At 57.1% G+C, this 13,140-nt stretch overlaps 1 protein-coding gene across 2 annotated transcripts in view; it reads right to left on the reverse strand.

The window, feature by feature from the left end:
- The window catches only part of IGSF9 (immunoglobulin superfamily member 9), a 51,999-nt gene that overhangs the window by 10,299 nt on the left and 28,560 nt on the right, over positions 1 to 13,140 (reverse strand). For both annotated transcript variants that reach the window (XM_039513106.1, XM_039513105.1), the window contains exons 10-17: positions 13,000 to 13,140; positions 6,146 to 6,262; positions 5,096 to 5,246; positions 4,018 to 4,141; positions 3,541 to 3,716; positions 2,236 to 2,486; positions 1,043 to 1,127; positions 564 to 734 (exon numbers count right to left, since the gene is read on the reverse strand). In XM_039513106.1, the coding sequence (XP_039369040.1) occupies positions 564 to 734; positions 1,043 to 1,127; positions 2,236 to 2,486; positions 3,541 to 3,716; positions 4,018 to 4,141; positions 5,096 to 5,246; positions 6,146 to 6,262; positions 13,000 to 13,140 (1,216 nt within the window). The remainder of the gene's footprint in view (positions 1 to 563; positions 735 to 1,042; positions 1,128 to 2,235; positions 2,487 to 3,540; positions 3,717 to 4,017; positions 4,142 to 5,095; positions 5,247 to 6,145; positions 6,263 to 12,999) is intronic.

Genomic DNA, 13,140 nt, shown 5'->3' on the forward strand with positions numbered 1-13,140 from the left:
GGGAGGGGTAGAGAAGCTGGGATCAAGGGGCCTTCATCATTCCCAGGCCTTGTCGACCAGGGAAAGTGGCACCGGTGTAACCCCAGGGGTTCAGTGACCTCGGGGCAGCACTGTGGCTCACCACGGTGGCTGGTTGCTGTTTAGCCTACGTTGGTTGTAGCTAACCTGCGCTAGACTGGGTCAAACCAAAGTCAGAGCAGCCCCACCAACAGGGCACCCAGTTAACTGAACCACTTTGAACTCACCCCTCTGGCTGCGACAGTCCTGGGGCTCTGAGTGTCCCATGCCAGCCTGACCTCAGCTCCCCGCTCCTCTGGGCTCTTCCCACCCAACCAACCAGAGGGGGCTGTCACCCAACCTGGGTTACAACCTCATGTCCCTTACCTCCTATGCCCCCACCTGGGCTACAACCCCTTACCCCATGTAGGGAATGACCCCGGACCCCACTGAGAGACCTCACCCCATCCTCCATTGTGTTTCTGGGCCGCCCAGCGAGGATCCCAGCCCCTTGCTGTGCTCCCGACCTCGGCAGCTGTGTGCCTGTGCCAGGGCTGGGTCCCTACCTTGCCTGCGTTTCTGGAGGCGGGCGGCACGCCGGCGGTTCATGATGCAGGCTACCATGGTGCTGAAGATCACAGCCACGCTGAGGAAGCAGATGCCCCCGATGACACCAGCCAGAACAGGCTGCGGCAGGAGCTCAGGCAACTGAGTGCGGGATGGATACACCTCCATACCTGGGCAAGGTGATGGGGAGAGGCCTCAGACAGCCAGCAGGGTGAGGGGATACCGTGCTTCTCCCTTAGGGGGAAACCAGCCCATAGACACTTGCCTACCAGCGGGGAGGGGCCCTCTGCTTGGGCACAATGGCCAGTTCCATTCCTGCCCCTGTCACACCAGGCTGGCCTGGCTTGGGTGCATGGAGGGAGGCCCATGGGGGGCAGAACAGGAGTTGTGGCAGTACAGGTCCCCCCCACTGCACCCCAAGGAGACCCAGGGCTCCGCCAGGGCGTGGCTGGCTGGCTGGGGCAGCACAGAGCTTTACCTGCCGTGGAGACGTTCACGGTGTTGCTGGGGTCGCTCATGTAGCTCCCGGCAAAGGCCACCAGGCGGAATTCGTAGCAGGCGTCCTGGGAGAGCAGAGGCTACGTTAGCGTTAGGGCAGCGCCCGCCGGCTCTCCTCCATGATGTGGGGCGCAGACCAGAGACAGCTCCTGCCACAGGACCTGCAGCCATGTGTGCAGCGAGCTGAGGGCTTCCATCCCAGCACCAGACACACCCTGTGTCAAAGCACCTCTGAAAGGTGCAGTGACACCTGGGGACAAGCAGAGCCCCTTCCGGCCAGAACCGTCCACGCAGTACTCACCACCAGGGGGCCAGCGCCGGAGCAGAGCCGAGCCCCATTTCCACCCCCAGTGGCCTGCTGGGCAAGAGAACACTCTCATGATGCACCTTGGCCTGTGCCCGACCAGGCTGTCTGGGCCCCTCGAGCCCTTCTGGGGCCTGCTGCTGTCCCGAGAGCTCAGCAGCCTGCAGCGCCAGGGCACAGGCTCCGTAGTGAACCCTGCGAGCCAGGGCCCAGGGCTTCCCACCCTGAGGGAGCACCAGGCACCAGCCTGGAGCCACTGTTCAATCCATGGGCTGCCAGCCCCCTGCTCGTGCAGAGCCACTCTCCCCTCTCCGTCCGGGGGTCCCGCCTGGCAGGGCCAGCCGGGGGCAGGTACATCAGCACAGCGCTACTGAGGAGGCCATGAAGCGCGCCCGGCCTGCCGTCAGGTAGCGCCACCCAGCCAGGGAGGGGCTGCTGCTCGAGCCCAGGGCTGCATCCTTCACAGCTCAATGCCAGGGGCTCGGGCTGCCAATCTCAGCAGGGGCAGGTGGAGCCCTGGTGCAGAAACATCCAATGCAAGACCCAGCCCTGGGTCTACTAGAGGGGTCGAACTAGGGTGCGCGAATTCACTGAAGCGAGAAACGTGAGATGAATGAAGAACACCTATTTCACTTACCGTCAGGCGCCAGAGGCGCGAGCTCCAAGCTCCCGCGCGCTCCTCCGTCGACTCCGCTCTCCGCTGCCGAGCGGAGGAGCGAACTAGCTTCGCGGGGGGTTCGAACTATCGCGTCTAGATCAGACGCGATAGTTCGAACTCCGAGCAGTCGAATTCGCCGCGTCGACCGTCCCGGTAAGTGTAAACGTACCCCCAGAGGTTGGCATTTCAAACCCCACCCCCACACACCAACCTTGATGAGTCCTGGCACCAGGACCTGGGTCTTTGTGCTGGGGATGGAGCCATCCAGCCCCTCCCAGCTGCCCTGGTCCTGCCGTAACTCCAGCGCGTAGCCTGTCAGGGCCACGGAGAACTGCAACGGGGGCTCCCACTGCAGCAGGACCCCGCGCGATGTCTCATTGGCTGTCAGGGACTGTGGGGGGGACAGAAAGATGCGTGTGGCTGTGGTGGACAGCTCGGGAGGCACCTCGGTCGTCGGGAAACCTGAAGGGAAAGGAGACACTGAGGAAAGGAACCAGGCAGCCATTTGGGGAGAGGGGCAGCCCCAGGCAGCCTTTTGGGGGGGGGGAAATGGGGGGCAGCCCCGGGGCAGCCATTCAGGGGGGTGCTGGGGGGATCCCCAGGGCAGCCACTCAGGACACGTGAGCTCGGGTGGGTGGCTGGGAAGCATGTTCCTCCCTTAGTGATTGGAGCCTCCCTGGGGGACAGGGTGGGACCAGCTCTGGGGAGGGGACAGGGCAGGGGCAGCCCCAGAGCCCGGGCGTTTTCCAGGCATCACTTGAAGGGTGGGGGTTCCATTCCCAGGCGTTCAGGGGGTGGGGATCCCTCCCAAAAGGCAGCCATTGGGAATGCCCTTCTGGGGGGCCGGCGAAGGTGAAGGTATCCCTGCAGGTGAGGTCCCTCTTCTAGGTGGAGGAGCTGTTCCCAGGTGTAGGGGAGCTGTTCCCAGAGGCTGGGGGAAGGGAGAGGAGAATATTTCCAGGAGGCAGGGTGCTGGCAGGGGGGGAGCCATTCCCAGGGCTGGTGGGGGGGAGCCCCATTCTTGAAGGGAGGGAATGCTGGCAAGGGGGGGCATTCCTGGAGCTGGGGTGGAGGGTGGTTCTTTAGGGTGCTGGCAGTGGGGGGTGCCATTCCTGGAGCTCGGGGGCAGTTCTCAGAGGTGCGGGCAGTGGGGAGCCCTGTTCTCTAAGGGAGTGCTGGTGGTGGGAGGGCTGGTGGTGGGGCTGATTCTCAGGGTTGCTGGTGGTGGTGGGGCCATTCCTGGGGCTGGCGGGTGGAGAAAGGGGAGCCTGGTTCTCAGAGGTGTGGGCCGGGGGGGGGGGGGACTTTCCCGGGGTGCTGGCAGTGGGGGAGCCATTCCTGGGACTGGTGGCGGGCGGTTCTCTAGAGTGCTGGCGGTGGTGGGGCCATTCCCAGGGCTGGCCTGGGGGGCTCAGTTCTCAGGGGTGCAGGCTGGGGACGAGGGGAGCTCAGTTCCCAGGGGTGCTGGTGGGGGGGGGGGCGGTACTCAGGGGGAGGGGGTGCCAGAGGCTCTCACCCAGGGGGAAGGAGGTGACGATCTCACTGAAGGGGCCGCTGCCCAGCTTGTTCTGGGACAGGACACTGAACTGGTAGCCGGTGGCCGGCTGCAGGTTCTGCACCAGGAGGTACTCAGCCCCCACAGGCACCGTCAGCGACACCCAGTCATGGTGGGGCCGGTTCAGGTGCTTCACCCTGAGGAGACAGAGCAGGTGAGCTGGAGCCAGCCCTGGAGCCCAACCTCCCCCCATACACCCCCCCGAGTGAGGGGCCTGTGCCTGAGAGCCCCCCCATTCACCCCTCATGAGGGCGCAGGGACACAGCCTCCGTCTGTGCTGAGAGCTGGAAATTCCTGGTGCTGTCTGTCCTGCATGGGGCAGGATCCCCACGCTCACACCAAGGGCTAGCCTGGGCCATGGGCTCTGTGCCCACTTCCAGAGCTGGTAGACAGGGGGTGCCCCAGGGAGTGGAGAGCCCTGCCCGGCATGGGACTCACAGTGGCGTGTACCAGACGCTGAACCTCTGGAAGTATCCCCCGTCGAACCCCGGCTGCCAGGAGACGTTGGCTGCGAAGAGCAGTGGCAGCACCGAGACGTTGGTGACAGCATGTGGGCTGGTGCCTGGTGGAGACAGTCGCGTGGGGCGTGAGTCGGGGCCATCTCTGATCTGCCCCTCCCAGGGCTCAGGCACTGGCTGGGAGCTGCCAGGGGCAGAGCGCCACCTGGCCAGCACAAACGCCCCTCCCCACAGATGAAATGGGCAGGCACCATCCACACGGCGCCTGCAGGGGAGGCACCTGCGTCAGGGAGGCACCTGCGTCTGTGGGCTCCCAATGGGCAGTTGCTGTGCTCAGGGGAGCGTCTGGGATGCTGCTCACCTGGGCACACTGGCATCACACTGCAGAGTCCCTGGCAGTACCCAATGGAGCTGGGCACAGGCCGAATCCAACATGGATTCCAGAGTGATACGGGGTCTGGGATGTGGAGATTGGGTGTTCGTCTCATGTACACTCCACCAGGCATTCCCATGGACAGCCAGTGCACCCCACCCCCCTCGGGAGGCACAAAGCCCCCCACCCCGAGCCCCATACACACACAACCACTCACCCCACCCCAAGCCTCACTCACACACACACACACACCTGCCCACCTCCACCCCGAACCCCATACACAACCACTCACCCCCACCCCGAGCCTCTCACACACACACACAGAGCCGCCCACCTCCACCCCGAGCCCCATACACACACAACCACTCACCCCCACCCTGAGCCTCATATACACACACACACACAGCTGCCCACCTCCACCCCAAACCCCATACACACACAACCACTCACCCCACCCCAAGCCACACACACACACACACACACACACAGCTGCCCACCCCCACCCTGACCCCATTCCCCCCCCACACAACCACAAACCCCAACTCTGAGCCCCACAGACACACTGCCAATGCATCCCCCCCATACATACACACACAGAGCTCTCTCCTCAGAGCCCAAAGGCCCTGGGTCAGGCCTCCCGCCCACAATGGGCAGCTGGTGGTGGTGCTGGTGTGGCCCAACTCACCCAACACGTGGACAGAGGTGGTGGCGCTGATCCGGGCCACCGGGTTGCTGACCGTGCACTCCCAGGCCCCGTGCTGCTCCTTAACCAGTGGCCAGAAGATGAGGCTGCTGTTCCCATCCACCTGGGCATCGTTCCTCCCTGTGCTTCCCAGCTGCAGAGCAAAGGCACAGCCACACTGACACCGGCAGCCCAGCCCTCCCCCACCAGTGCCACTGTCCATCACTGGGGGAGAGACTAAAGTGGGCTGGGCTGTGAGCACAAATGTGAGAGGGGCTGGGCCCAACCCATGCAGTCTGGGGGAGGTGGGGGGGCCGGGCCGGCAGGCATGCACAGATTGGAGGGGAGATAGGGTGGCGCCGGGCTGGGTGAGTGCAGCTTGGGGAGAAAAGGGAGGCCACAAGCATAGATCGGGGCTGAGGAGTATCCAGCCAGCGACCAAGCTGAGCTTGCTTCCCAGCACACCAGTGCCAGGGCCACATTCACCTCCAAGAGCCTTGGACCTGCCGCCCCACTGGCGGGTGGGAAAGGTGAGGCACAGGGAGGGGCAGCGACTGGGCTGAGGTCTCACTGAGAGCCAGGGGCAGAACAGGAACAAAACCCCAGAGTCCTGGGTCATCGCTTTCTCAGAGGGTGGGGGCTACCCGGAAGGAGACACCCCCCCAGGGGCTCTGAAAGGGTTGTCGCACAGGGAGTCTCTGCACAGGACAAGCCTGAGGAATGAATAACCTGGGGGGATGGCGTAAGGCAGGAGCCGCATGGGGCAGCTGGGCCGCGTGGGGCTGGCTCCCCCTGCAGCACAGAGCCGAGTCCTGGGCCAAAGCAGGTCCTGCTTGTGGAGCCCTGAAGCTCTAGGCTGCACCTCACTGCCAAGGGGAATCTGCCCTGTGGGTGGCCAGCAGCAGAGTCCCAGGGCACTGGGCACTCACAGCTCCGTTGCTGCCAGTGGCAGCCAGAGCCGGCACCAAAGCACAGGCTGGGGGAAGTGAGGGTGTGATACCAAGGAGCCCCAGTCCCTCCCCCCATCTGAATCCAGAGCTGCAGACCCCCTACCTTTGTCCATGTGACCGTGGGTGGGGGGTCTCCTTGGGCGGCGCATGGGATCACCAGCTCACGGCCCACCTCCTGGAAGTACTCCTCCTTGGGGCGCATGGTGAACATGGGAGGGTCCTGGAACAGACACACGGGTAGCTCAGCAGTGCGGGCAGGGGGAACGAGACAGACAGACAAAGGGGTCAGGGCTCAGCGGCTCAGGTGGGAAGTGATGCTGGTCTGGACGCATGGGCAAGAGATCCAACAGGCCCAGGGAGCAGAGCAGACAGAGGGCCCTGCACAGTGGCACTCAGGGCAGGGAAGAGACCAGCCTGAGCACTGCTACCCAGCTTGCTCTGTGGGGTGCACAGATGGGGTGGGTACTGTAATAACTGGGGCCTGGCAGGCCTACCCCAGTTGTGAGCTTAATCCAATGTCTCAGTCACCTGTAACCATGGGTGTTGATGGGGAAAGGTACAAGAGGGAGACAGACAGGCTGGATTAGTACAAGTAAAAAGGCCTCCTGCTGGAACTCCAGGACTGTGTTATGTTCACACCTGGTAAACAAGAGGAATGTGGGACCAGAAATCAATGCACGAGAATGGGTGTGTTGGGGATTAGGAGGGGATGAGCTATTCCACCCAACCCCTGCTTGAGGTCCTTCAAATGAAATTAGCAGCTGGCTGGGAAATGGACCAACAGGAGCGAGGTTCCCCATCGTGGTTGCCACCCCCGCCATCTCCAGAGAGCCTGGGAGATGCTGTGACTCTACTGGGCCTTCACTGTTCTAAGCTTGAGATGTCCTGACCAGAGCAGGCCAGAGCAAGGGCATCTGGTTGTCACTCCCTCCCTTTTCCTTCCCCACCTTACTTCTTCGCTTTCCTATCTCTCAGGACTTGTCTATACAAACACATAGGTCATGGCTGGCTGGGGTATACTTCTACCCTGCATTAAGTGTCCATGTGGACCGGGATGCCATGCACTAAAGATTCCCTAGTGTGCTTTACGCTAGTCCCGTTTCAAAGCAGGGTAGATCCACGTGCACTAGGGAACTTCTAGTGCACTGCAGCAGGGATCACACAGCCAGTTAGTGTCCTGCAGGCTAGTGCAGGACAGACTTACACCCCAGTTTGCCACAAAAGACAGGCTACTTACCTTGCACAGCAACCGCAGTTTGAGATGTTCTGGCCCCATGGCTGCTCCAAGTCAGAATGTGTGTGCCCATGCACTCAATTTTTCTGCTAGCTATGCCTCTCATGCTCCAGTACAAGCGATATAGAGAGGGGTGGACCCACACCACCACACTCCCTTCTCAGCCTCAGAGCTTGGTAAAACTCTCAAGTCGAGGCGAGAGGAGAGCCAGTATTAGAGCACCCATTGGGATAAAACATGTCCAGGAACTGTGATTACTTACCTAGCACAGAGTTACTGTCCCTCTAGGTGCTTCATGCGTGGAGACTCCAGAACTGTACCTTAATGTGGATCCGGTACAGAGCATAGAACAGGGAGGAGGGATAGCTCAGTGGTTTGAGCATTGGCCTGCTAAACCCACGGTTGTGAGTTCAATCCTCGAGGGGGCCATTTGGGGATTGGTCCTGCTTTGAGCAGGGGGTTGGACTAGATGACCTCCTGAGGTCCCTTCCAACCCTGCTGTTCTATGATTCACCAAAGGCTGTGGAGTAAGGCTGTGAAAATGTTTGACCAAAGGACCATGTGGATGCCTTGAAAATGTCCTTGATGGGTAACTTCCTAAGGAAGGCACCAAAATGGATTGAGCCCTGGTGGAGTGAGAAGAGGGGATGCATCCAAGAGGACTTGTAGCTTGCCAAAATACAGGCTCATGCTGTCTGAGGAGACTGAGTGAGCCCCGTGCTGGCAGAGGAAACGAAGAGGCCGGGGGAAACCCTGCAGGGCTTATTTCCATGAAGACAGAAAGCCGAGGCTCATCTTACACCCAGTGTACGGAGCTGGGTCTCTTCTCTGAATGAGTGGGACTTGGAATAAAACACCAGCAGCGGACTGTCCTGATTGATGTGGAACTCTGATGACATTTTAGTGAGGGTAGGACACAGCATAATGTTGTCCAGATAAAGCACTGTCTACAGCAGGTCAGCTGGTTCCCCTACCCTTCTGGCTGAGGGGACTTTCACAAGGACAGATGGAGTAGCGAGTAGGTTGCCACAAGCTCAAAGAGAGGTCCACTTAATGCATTAAGCACTAAATTGAGGTTGTAGGGTAGGGTAGGGTAGGGTCCTGTACTGGAGGAAACAATTTAAGGAGGCCATTAAGGAATCTTGCTGTCATAGGATGTGTGAAGACCGAGAAACCTTTGATTGGCAAATGGAATACTGTGATAGCAGCTAAATGAACCCTGACAGAGCGCAGGGACATTCCCAGAGATTTCAGATTTAGTCGGCTGGCGAGGATGGATGCCAAGGGAAAAATCAGTAGGGGATATAGAGTGGTGGGTGCACCAGATCTGGAAGCGCTTCAACTTCCGCAGGTGAGTCCTTCGAGTGGTTAGTTTCCTGCTATTCAGTAAAACTGACTGAACTTCAGAAGAACCTTCCTGTTCTAGGCCTGAGAACCATTGCAAAGTCAGGCCTTGAGGTGTAAGGATGATCGGTTAGGGTGGGTTATGGAGCCCAACTCCTGGGTCAGGAGGTCTGTCATTAGAGGACGTTGCAGAGGCAGATATTTTGCCAGATGGATCATGGTCGGTAACCACCCATCTCAGCCACACCCGAGCCATAAAAAATAGCATTGCTTTCTCTTGTTTCAATTTAAGCAGGGCTTTGTGGATCAGTGGAGTTGGATAGAAGGCATATCATAGACTCTCGGGCCAAGAGGCAAGAAGTGCATCTCCCAGGGAGTCATGACTGTGTGTCCCCCCCTTGAGAATAGAGGGTGGGGGAGACATAGAATCATAGAACATCAGGGTTGGAAGGGACCTGAGGAGGTCATCTAGTCCAACCCCCTGCTCAAAGCAGGACCAATCCCCAGACAGATTTTTGCCCCAAATCCCTAAATGGCCCTCTCAAGGATTGAACTCACAACCCTGGGTTTAGCAGGCCAATGCTCAAACCACTGAGCTATCCCTCCCTCCAACTTGAGTTGGAAGTTGTGGCAAGGAGGTCTATCTGTTGAAGAACCCAGGTAAAGCAGATCTCTTCAAATAATACATCGGTCAGCTCCCACTCATGGTCTTAATGGAAAATTCTGCTCTGCGAATGTGCGATGGTGTTCTGTGATTCTGGCAACTAGATCACGGAGATATCTGTGCACTGGGGTATGCACCAGTTCCATAGTCTCAGTGACCCTTCGCCTAAGAATTGGCATTTTGCTTCTCCTTGGGAGTTTATATAGTACGTGGCCTGGTTGTTCAATCTCACTTTGACTGACTGGCCCCACATAAGGTAGAGAGCAAAGGCAGGCATCACGGATGGCTCGAAGTTTGAGGACACTGATGTGTAGTGACAACTCTCAAGGAATCCATCTGCCTTGTGCTGTATGATTCTGTAGGTGAGCTCTCCAGCCTAGAAGGGAGGCGTCTGTGGGGATGACGTGTGGGAGGTGGATGTGAGGGTGGGTTCCCACACAGACTCTTTGAGGGTCCTTCCACCAACTGAGGTAGTCAGGTGCCATCCAAGGGACTGATACCTCCCTGGACAGCTTGTGCTTGCAGGGAGCGTAGGCTGTCCTAAGCCAGGCTTGCATGAAAGTGCAGGCTGCCATGCATCCCAGGAGCTAAAGACAAGCCCATGCCACAGTTTGTGGGCTCTGCTGTCAAGCAGAGATCAGGTGAGACATTGAGATGAACCTGTCCATACGCAGGTAGGTTTTAGCTGCCAGAGTCCAGGTTGGCCCCGATAAAGTCTATGTGTTGCACAGGGTTGATTTCTCTACATTGAGGTGAAGGTTTAAGGAGTGGAATAGACCTAGGTCCCTCTTGGTGGTGGACTGACCTTCACCGGAAGGATGGCCCTTGAAGAGCTAGTTGTCCAGACACGGAAAAGTTACTGTTCCCAGATGTCAAAGGTGGGCTGTGATGATGGAGGGGACTTTCGTAATGACCCTCAGGGCAGCTGAAAGGCCAGAAGGCATGGCACGGTACTGGTGATGGTCAGTGCCCACTACAAACGTGAGGAAACACCATGGTGCTGGGTATATGGCTACATGGAAATAGACATCCTGGAAGTCAAGGGTGACAAAGATCTAACAACAGAATGATGGCCACTAGGGTGGCCATCTGGAAGTGCTGCATGTGAATCAAAGTGTTTAGAGATGGAAGGTCTGCACTCGGTCTCCACCCTCCTTTTTCCTTTGGGACCAGGAAGTACCAGGAGAAGAAACTCTTACTGATGAAGTCTGGAGGAATGGATTTGACCACCCCTGGAAGCAGGAGTGATTCTACCTCCTGGTTTAAGGAGCCCCTCCTGAGAGGGGTCCCTGAATACGAACAGGGAGGGGGAATGGAGCTGACCTGGATGGAGTAGCCAGTCAAGATTATTGCCAGTACCCATTTGTCTGAGGTGATACGCTCCCAAGAATCATAGAATACCAGGGTTGGAAGAGACCTCAAGAGGTATATAGTCCAACGCCCTGCTCAAAATAGGACCAATCCCAACTAAATCATCCCAGCCAGGGCTTTGGGCAGAAGGGAAGATATAGGCAAGACGGTCTCCAAAGGGTGGGTGAATGGAGTGATGTAGCTGAAGATCCAATAGGGAGGGTTTGTGGGCCTCAACCAAGGTGTCAAAATGGTCGTTTGGATGAGGTAGCCACCTGGGAGGTGTCAGTGGAGGATGGGCCTTTATTGTATGGCCTAAACCGCTTTCCAGGCAGCTCAGCAGTTCTCTGGGGCAGCGTTGTGCTGTCTGAGACTTGCTGTATTTTCTCTTTGAAGCTGGAGTGTAGATACCAAGAGTGCGCAACATCACCCTGGAATCCTTGAGTGAGCAAAGAGAACCATCTGTAGTGCCATTGAAGAGCTGAGGTCCTTCAAAGGCAAATCCTCCACAGTATTTTGCACTTCCCTGGGCAAGCTGGAGGATTGTAGCCAGGAGGCCTGACACATGATTAAACAGAGGCCATATCCGCCACGTCCAGGGAGGCTGCAGGAGGGCTTTGGCTATTGTCTGGCCCTTTGTAATAAGAGCGCGAAACAGCTCTGTCTTGTCCTAAGACAAAAACTCAATTTAGTGAGAAAATTTACTCTAGTTGGTAAAGTCACATTCGCCATCAGGACTTGGGAGCAAGCGCCTCAGAACTGTGGCTCTTGCGTCTTAGAAGGTCCAGACACTTGAGTTCCTTGTTAGATGTTGTTGCCTTGAAATAATGTTGCGTACTCCTTTTGTTGGTAGCATTGATGACATGGGAGTTGGGCGTAGGATGAGTAAACAAGTACTCTGGGCCCTTGGCTGGACACAGTACGTTTTATCAGCCCTCTTACAGGTGTTTGGGATGCTGGCTAATGTTTGCCATGCTGTGTGGGCTGGCAAGAGAAGGACCTCATTAATAGGTATGGCTGCCTTGCCCTGGGTAGAAGCATGGGTGACGTCCACCAGGGAGTGTTACTGTTCCTGGATTTCCTCCAAGGGATTCTGCAAAGCCTCTGCTATGCGTTTCATCAAGCCCGGAAAGGCCCTGAAGTCATTCGCATTGGATGGCAGTGGGGGCACAGTTGCCTTATCTGGGGAGAAAGAGGATGGTGGCACCTCCCCATCAATTCTCAACTCTGAATGCACTGGTGGCTCCTCTTGAGTAAGGAGGCTCCCAGCTGTTGGCGGAAGAGACTCCGATAGGATTTCTTGCACCTAAAGGTACCCTGTAGACTTGGTCCCCAAAAGGAGCCCAGGATTTCCAGAAAGCCCACTGTGGAGGGGCATAAGGGAAAGGTGCTAGACCCCATGGCCAGGGCTATCGGGTCAAACATCTGCTGCCTTCTAGGGTCCCTTTTTGGGGAAGAGGGTGCAACGGGCACTACTAGCAGAAAAACCTCTGATTGAGAATTTACGGGTAGGGTATCCTCACATGGAGCACCCAGAGGGGCAATGACTTGGAAAACCTAAGTGTTCATATAGATAAGCCCTCATTCTCTCTTTCACCTTCTAACAAGAGTTTGGTTCAGCCGATCAAGACAATGGCATTTTTTGCAACACTGCTGTAAGCCCATGACCAGAGAGGCAGCTAAAAGCAATGGCTTGGTACAAGTTTGCCAGGGCTTGGAGTAGCTGATCAGACCACGGGCTAGGCCTGCGTTTCTCCAGCAGTGAGGTTGCAAGTAAGAGTCAGCACCACAGACAGAAGCTGCATTTTCTATCTTTCCTGGTCTTTTCTCTCCCGTCTTGTGCACTTGTCTTGTCTTAAAGGAAGAAGGATCGGACTTTAAGAGCAGCAGCAACAGTTCCAGCCCATCTCAACTAACTTCTTTTCCTTCCCCCAAGGACAGTTATCACCATCTTTAATACCATCTAAAAAACTGTAAACAAGGATGTTTTTCCAGGTAAAAATTCTCTACAGCTAAATGGGAAGGGTACAAGAGTTACTATTAAAATGAAAGTCTTAATAATTTGAAATGTGAAATATTAAGAAACTCTTTTTTATTTTCTTATGTATCTGTAATACATGGTTAAAAATATTCTTGGGAATTTGCCATGCACCTAAGCAGGTGGAGATCTCTGCACTCAAAAGCCCCGACCACGTTTGAATGTTTAGTGCTGTACAATGACAGGGCCACGTTCACACCTTGACTCTCTGGGCCCACTTGTTACACCAAAATTAATACACCCGGGTGTGTGTTTGTGTGAGGGCACCAGAGAAGGGCTCCCGAGCCCCAGCCATGCCCCTACTCAGCCAGTGTGGGCCCCCCTCACCTTGAGCAAGACGCGGGTGGGTGCTGAGGCACCAGCCGTGCCGTAGCTGTTGTAGGGGGTGCAGGTGTAAAGCCCCAAGGCGTCGTCGTTCCCGGTGGCGATGACAATGGAGCCATCGGGTGCCATGGACCAGCCAGGGAA

This window comes from Mauremys reevesii, linkage group 24, assembly GCF_016161935.1.
Source record: "Mauremys reevesii isolate NIE-2019 linkage group 24, ASM1616193v1, whole genome shotgun sequence".
In the NCBI taxonomy this organism is placed as follows: Eukaryota; Metazoa; Chordata; order Testudines; family Geoemydidae; genus Mauremys; species Mauremys reevesii.